The sequence below is a fragment of the Saccoglossus kowalevskii genome, chromosome 18, assembly GCF_978046115.1.
Source record: "Saccoglossus kowalevskii chromosome 18, keSacKowa6.1, whole genome shotgun sequence".
NCBI lineage: Eukaryota > Metazoa > Hemichordata > Enteropneusta > Harrimaniidae > Saccoglossus > Saccoglossus kowalevskii.
Genome location: NC_140658.1, coordinates 6,227,724 through 6,235,463, shown reverse-complemented (window position 1 = coordinate 6,235,463; position 7,740 = coordinate 6,227,724). Strand labels below are relative to the sequence as shown.

General features: G+C 38.0%; 1 protein-coding gene across 1 annotated transcript; it reads right to left on the bottom strand.

Annotated features, from left to right (window-relative positions):
• Nucleotides 1–250: 250 nt before the first annotated feature.
• LOC102804274 (uncharacterized) lies at nt 251–4,108 on the bottom strand. The gene is made up of 3 exons (XM_085492859.1): nt 3,848–4,108; nt 1,214–1,382; nt 251–828 (listed from the first exon to the last, which is right to left on the bottom strand). Exons 1-3 carry the CDS (start codon nt 3,996–3,998, stop codon nt 633–635), a joined length of 516 nt encoding a protein of 171 aa, XP_085348985.1. The 5' UTR covers nt 3,999–4,108; the 3' UTR covers nt 251–632.
• Between the last annotated feature and the right edge of the window lie 3,632 nt (nt 4,109–7,740).

Below are 7,740 nucleotides of genomic sequence, written 5' to 3'. Positions count from 1 at the left end.
TCATTCTACAAATAAAGCCGAATTAAAGTGCATTCCTATACATACAAATACGCGCAGGTGCATGTTTGTACAAAGGGGACAACACTATTTGCTCCTGAAATCTAACAATACACAGTTGTATTTTCACTACCAAAAACCAACACAGTGAGTAAGCACGTGGGTTCGTGAGTGTGGACAACTAATACTCCTGCAAAAAGGACAACACTTCTTATTTGAAGTGTGTCGACCTAATCACAGAACAAAAAAACCCTTATTACGATTTACGTAGTATTTATTTGCCTCTAATCACGTTCATAAAAACATTGACACTTTACTATTTGTACACATTTTTTCTCGAAATTTGTTGGTTAATATCGGGTTTCATTATGTAATCTAATTTCTAATTATGTGATATCTTATAACGTTCATATATTGTATTGTATTTGTGACAGCGTTGATATCATACCTTATTCACAAAAGATTAAGAACGAGAGTGTCATGTTTCTTATCTCACCAAATAGTGTTCCATTTTCGACTGTTCGACATACAATGGTTATCATTGGTCAGTTGAACATTGAGCTCAGTTAGTCACGTGACTTGTGGAAATTTGAACACTATAGGGAGGGAATATGTACTCATGTGACTAATCATTATTAGTTGATTGTTTGTTTAAATGACCATTTCTGCCATATTTCATAAATCTTCGAGTCATCGACATGCTCTCTGATGTTGTAGTATTCTGCGGGTCTTGGATGAACTAGAACCTCGAATTTCAAATCACTGGAAATGGAAATGTACTGTTTTTCAACGAGTTTTTCAACGGTAGCACCGTAATAAACACGCTCTATTCTGAAACAAAAACACAAAAACAGGGATATAGTATAGTCATTGTAATCATGAAGTATAAATATCTCCAATATGTTTTCACAAAATAAACCATTTGTTACTGACATATTAGCATATTGACCATTTCGTTTCTTCTGCCGTGGCGTCATCTTGAATAAGTGCCCCCCCCCCCCCCGTATAGCGGCTGTACCCCTTCCAGCCGCAAGCCAGAAAGCATATGATGATACGGGGAGTCATGAGTCCAAGATTACTTCACACTCGCACAATATGATTTGTCAAAACTCGGACAAATTGAAATGAATACAAATGCCTCCTACATGTTGTATTGCCCACTAAGTGACAGTACACACTACTACACAGTGCCAACAACTTGCCGTATTTAACTTACCCTGCTAACAAGATGGCAGCAGTACACATGTTACATGGTTCACAACTGGTGTATATATCACATCCCGATAATATCGATGTTTTCAGGGAATCACATGTATTTCTGATAGCAACAACTTCGGCATGAGCAGTCGGATCACAGTCACAATATACTTTGTTGTATCCCTCACCTAAAATCAGAAAATTCTATTTACAGGACAAGCATGTTTAAAGCGGGAGGGTCGTCACCTGCGCACGCGCGAGAATTGAGTCCCAAGCGATGATAATAACACACGCTAAACACGCAAAGGCTCATGGGTAGACGCTTGTTTGTAAACAATGACACGCTATGGCCATCTGACGCATGCGCAAGCGACGACTCCCCCGCTTTAAATGCTCTTTGTTCTAGGGAGGAAATGACAAATTTGAAACTCAATAATGATTATGAATTTGTTTAAAAAAAGATTATTGCTGATAAATGAACAGATACAGCTATGGGTGATGACCAGATACCGAAATGATCGTACTCGCAGGAGGGCGCTAGATAATTTTGGACAAGAATAATTCATTGGATAAAAATTATATTATGAGATGAGATTAGTGCCAAACAAACGAATTTTATCAAAATGTTGTCATGTTCATATCATTATGACATTATCGTTGTTTATTTCATTAATATGTCATTCTTTGGTCATATTCATTATTTTATTTCATTAATATGATTTGATGATACATTTTCTAATTTTAACAGTGTTATTTCACCACGTTTACATTATTTACAGATTATAATGTCATTATTCGGATATTTTACTTTTTCAGCATGGTGCACGTTAATATTTGGTCATTTTACACTGCTTTTAAATGTTATTATTTGATAATTCTTACGTTGTTACAGCTTTATATGATCATTTTAACGCTGTTCTATCATTTATATGTTATTCTTTAATATGTTATTCTTTTATAGCATGTTTATGTCATTATTGCAACATGTCTTAAAGCGAGAGGGTCGTCACTTGCGCATGCGCGGAATTGAGTCCCAAGCGACGATAACAGCACACGATAAAAACGCAAAGGCTCATGGGTAGACGCTTGTTTGTAAACAATGACACGCTATGGCCATCTGACGCATGCGCAGGTGACGACTCCCCCGCTTTAAGTACTCTCCAGCACAACGCGTACTTTAGTAGATTACCACCCGGTTTCGAGAGATAATGTTATAAATGTGATTAAAATAAACATATTTATAATATAAGGTTATTATGAAGATACCTCAAAGTATGCACGAAGACAGTACAGCGGCAGTATCGACCGACGCGCAGCGGAGGTCGATGCGACAGCGTACTGTCTGAGTGCATACTTTGAGGTATCTTCGTAATAACCTTATTATTATACATCGTTTCCTACCAAGGATACATCATGGGAATGCCGAAATCCAAAATATTTAGAACAGAATCAGCGAACTTCTTTGTATGGAGTCCGGCAAAACCCTGGTGGCAGCCATGTTTGTTTACTCGGCTGAAGCTAGCAGACACTCCCAGCAGACAGTGGAAGCTAGCAGACACACTAGCAGCCACAGTCTATCAGGCATAATAATGCTTTGAATCAAAGTTTATCACATCTTTTTGCATCACGTAATCATAGTTTGACATCAATATATTAATGTAAATGGCTAATATTCATTTAAACAGAGAAATTCTAACAAATGTACTCACTCCCCCTGAAAGTGTATCTCTATGTGCTTGTATATAAACACTATTCCCAATATTTTTTGGGAAATATTGAGTGTGCACATTATCCACTTATATGGCATGAAACATACATGTATTGATTGCAATTTGTGATAGGTGATATTTAATAGTTAGCAGACATTTTTAAAATATAGAAATCATAATTATGGTAGAACTGCTCTTTTTGCTAACAGACACTAATTAAGTCACAAATTACAGTAAAAATATCGAGTGTGCACCTTAACCACTTATGTGGTATGAAACTTACATGTATTGACTACAATTTGTGATAGGTGACATTTAATAATTAGCAGACAATTTTAAAATATGGAAATCATAATTGTGGTAGAACTGCTCTATCAATTTGCTAGCAGACACTAATTAAGTCACTAATTACAGTAAAAAATATTGAGTGTGCACCTTAACCACCTATGTGGTATGAAACATACATGCATTGACTACAATTTGTGATAGGTGACATTTAATAATTAGCAGACAATTTTAAAATATGGAAATCATACACACATGCGATATAGAAGTTCATATGATGAAACAATAATGTAAACTATAGCGTGCTAATTACCAAAATAATGATAATATAATGTCGTAATAATGGAATGAAAAATATAAATATGATAAAAGTTCGAAATTAAAATAAAAATAAAAACTTAAACAAATATTGATTTGAGTTTTTGGCACTAATCTCACCCAATGTGATCTCGTCATCATTTAGTATGTACATTGTACCTGCCCGTTGTGACAAGGATGCTTTCAAATTTTACGTGTTCTGAAAATATAAACAACAGTTTTATGATTCATCCGATTTGACCTATTTTCCAAATCCTTCCTGCCACGAGACTGGCAAAAGCGAATCGTGTACATACTTCCCTTGTTGTTGGATGTTTAACCAAACACTGTCACTCACGTACCTATGATCTTGCCCGCTTTGACTATGATCGCTGCAAATGGCCATGTTGTGCCAGGTTTCTCCTCAAATGCTCCAATATAACTAAGGTCCACTGCTCTTCTCATAAAACGTCGTTTTTCGTCATCCGTAGGGAGTTGTCTGGCAGTAGTCATTAGTGTGCGTAATGTGTATGCGAATTAAAACAAAAATCGTGTCCAATGGAAAAGCATATAAGATACGGAAATGATTACCGGACCAACCACTCCATCTTCGTCACTCAACAACATGGGAAACGTAGGAATGCCAGCTGTGGATTGCAGTACCCGGGAAAGTCCGTTAATCTATATATTACTATAAAAACATCGGCTTATCGCGTTCTACTGTACTTTGTCACAGTATATATATATCATATTTGATGCATGTCAAAATATTAATATACTAGTGGTGTTATTACAATATCGTATACTGATAATTAAAATATTTGAAATCTACAGATCGTTCAGTATATACACTAAATACAACATAGAAACGGTATAACAGATGTATATAGCCACATTCCCTCCATACTGTGGTATAGCCTAGTATGTACGATATTTCTCCCACCCATATTTTCTACCCAGTTTAGTGTTGCATTTTCCCATTTTGATAACAGAAAACAAATAAAACAAAACTCACGCAAATTTCTAAAATATTTTACCGTTTGATTAACGATACATATGCTGCTGAATGTATCGGTGAAGGTGAAAACTGGATCCAAAAAAACTCGGCGTTGAGGGCGCTTTTGGCTAAAAAATGGCGTTTTCTCAAAAATGGCCATAAATTAGCTGAAATTAGTTAAAATCTAAATTAGGGGTCAAAAAGATCCGCCCGACTGTGAAAATGGGAGTCAAGACATGTGAAGCTCACTATCCAAGACAAACATAAACGATCGCCACCATCTTGCTTCATAATAACGGTTTTTTTACAACTGTGGCAACGGTGAATATAAGCCCCATTGAGCGGAACAATATCTCGTAAGGTTATACAACGTATGCAATTTGTGTGAAAATGTAGGCATACAATTACATGACGTTGTATTCATGCTACAATTAATACATCATTTTTTTAAATTCAATTTGTCTATGTGAACTTTTGATTTGACTATTTTTATTTTTAATTTTCTAATCCGCTTGTTCGAACCTGCAAATCCCCACTTGCTATGGAAATACGATTTGCAACAATACCAATACGAGATGAAATTAAACGAAATGTATTAACGTGAACAGGAAATGAAATTATGTGAATGTGAGATGAAATAATCCGAACGTGCAATGAAATAGTGCGGAAATGCAAGGCAAATCCGTGATGAAACATGTAATTGCGAACAAGCGAACGCGTATTTGTCGAACCAATCTCAACTCAGCTAGAGGGTACCATAGACGCTCCCACATTACTTCGCGCATGGACAATAAAGCAATTCTATTTCTGCACGGCATGTGTACCCAGTATGTACTGGACCTAAAACTTGGTAGAGGGAAGCCACTGAGCCTTCAAAAGTTTGAGCATTTTTATACACATGTATTGAATAAATCAATACTCATAATTACACCAATATACAATTTTGCAACCCACATTTATATTAAATAAAGACAAGCATTCTATGTACCTACAGTGGGTTAAATTTAATTTAGTTTAATTAATTTAATAGAAGCATATTTATTCAAAACAGCTACCCGGACAGATATTTATACTCCTAGAATCTTGAAAAACAAGACCCATTTCAGTGGTAAGTCCCCAATTTCTAATTAGTACCGCCGGGCGAATGCAATTTCTTGTGGCGAGTGAGGTTTCTCCGCGATATGTGTAATTCCTGTGGCAAGTGAGGTTTCTCCGCGATATGTGTAATTTCTGTGGCAAGTGAGGTTTCTCCGCGATGTGTGTAATTTCTGTGGCAAGTGAGGTTTCTCCGCAATGTGTGTAATTTCTGTGGCAAGTGAGGTTTCTCCGCGATGTGTGTAATTTCTGTGGCAAGTGAGGTTTCTCCGCAATGTGTGTAATTTCTGTGGCAAGTGAGGTTTCTCCGTGATGTGTGTAATTTCTGTGGCAAGTGAAGTTTCTCCGCGATGGGTGTAATTTCTGTGGCAAGTGAGGTTTCTCCGTGATGTGTGTAATTTCTGTGGCAAGTGAGGTTTCTCCGCAATGTATAATTTCTGTGGCAAGTGAGGTTTCTCCGTGATGTGTGTAATTTCTGTGGCGAGTGAGGTTTCTCTGCGATATGTGTAATTTCTGTGGCAAGTGAGGTTTCTCCACGATGTGTGTAATTTCTGTGGCAAGTGAGGTTTCTCCGCAATGTATAATTTCTGTGGCAAGTGAGGTTTCTCTGCAATGTGTGTAATTTCTGTGGCGAGTGAGGTTTCTCCATGATGTGTGTAATTTCTGTGGCGAGTGAGGTTTCTCCGTGATGTGTGTAATTTCCGTGGCGAGTGAGGTTTCTCCGCGATGTGTGTAATTTCTGTGGCGAGTGAGGTTTCTCTGTGATGTGTATAATTTCTGTGGCGAGTGAGGTCTCTCTGTGATGTGTATAATTTCTGTAGCAAGTGAGGTTTCTCCGTGATGTGTGTAATTTCTGTGGCGAGTGAGGTTTCTCCGTGATGTGTGTAATTTCTGTGGCGAGTGAGGTTTCTCCGTGATGTGTGTAATTTCCGTGGCGAGTGAGGTTTCTCCATGATGTGTGTAATTTCTGTGGCGAGTGAGGTTTCTCTGTGATGTGTGTAATTTCTGTAGCAAGTGAGGTTTCTCCGTGATGTGTGTAATTTCTGTGGCGAGTGAGGTTTCTCCGCGATATGTGTAATTTCTGTGGCGAGTGAGGTTTCTCCGTGATATGTGTAATTTCCGTGGCGAGTGAGGTTTCTCCGTGATGTGTGTAATTTCTGTGGCGAGTGAGGTTTCTCCGCGATGTGTGTAATTTCTGTGGCGAGTGAGGTTTCTCCGTGATGTGTGTAATTTCTGTGGCAAGTGAGGTTTCTCCGTGATGTGTGTAATTTCTGTGGCGAGTGAGGTTTCTCTGCGATGTGTGTAATTTCTGTGGCGAGTGAGGTTTCTCCGCGATGTGTGTAATTTCTGTGGCGAGTGAGGTTTCTCTGCGATGTGTGTAATTTCTGTGGCGAGTGAGGTTTCTCCGCGATGTGTGTAATTTCTGTGGCAAGTGAGGTTTCTCTGCTATGTGTGTAATTTCTGTGGCGAGTGAGGTTTCTCCGTGATGTGTGTAATGTCTGTGGCGAGTGAGGTTTCTCCGTGATGTGTGTAATTTCTGTGGCGAGTGAGGTTTCTCCGTGATGTGTGTAATTTCTGTGGCGAGTGAGGTTTCTCCGTGATGTGTGTAATTTCTGTGGCGAGTGAGGTTTCTCCATGATGTGTGTAATTTCTGTGGCGAGTGAGGTTTCTCCACGATGTGTGTAATTTCTGTGGCAAGTGAGGTTTCTCCGTGATGTGTGTAATTTCTGTGGCAAGTGAGGTTTCTCCGTGATGTGTGTAATTTCTGTGGCGAGTGAGGTTTCTCCGTGATGTGTGTAATTTCTGTGGAGAGTGAGGTTTCTCCGTGATGTGTGTAATTTCTGTGGCGAGTGTCCAGTGTTTTTAATTTTATCTGAGGCGATATAATATTTGGTATATTTACTAATAAATAATTTGTTATAAACGAATTTAATCTAAATTTAAATCAAAACTATAAAATTGTCATGGCTTGACCAATCTACACGTTACCATGTGCTCGTGATGTTTGCTATATACCAGTAGAGGGCGTAATTTCACGTTGGTGCCATCACGATGCAAATGTCATTACATGAATATTCTAGAAAACTCGCCGAAAAAAAACGAAAAACGATGCGTGAATCAAGGACTTGTCAATTTAATAACGTTTCAAAAATGGTACATAAA

Excerpts from the sequence above, each read along its gene's own strand:
- LOC102804274 (XM_085492859.1), bottom strand. The coding sequence starts at position 3,998 with ATGACTACTGCCAGACAACTCCCTACGGATGACGAAAAACGACGTTTT. Across the intron at positions 1,383-3,847 it reads CAAAGCGGGCAAGATCATAG|GTGAGGGATACAACAAAGTA; the intron begins GTACGTGAGTGA and ends TTCTGATTTTAG. Across the intron at positions 829-1,213 it reads GCTGCCATCTTGTTAGCAGG|AATAGAGCGTGTTTATTACG; the intron begins GTAAGTTAAATA and ends TTTTTGTTTCAG.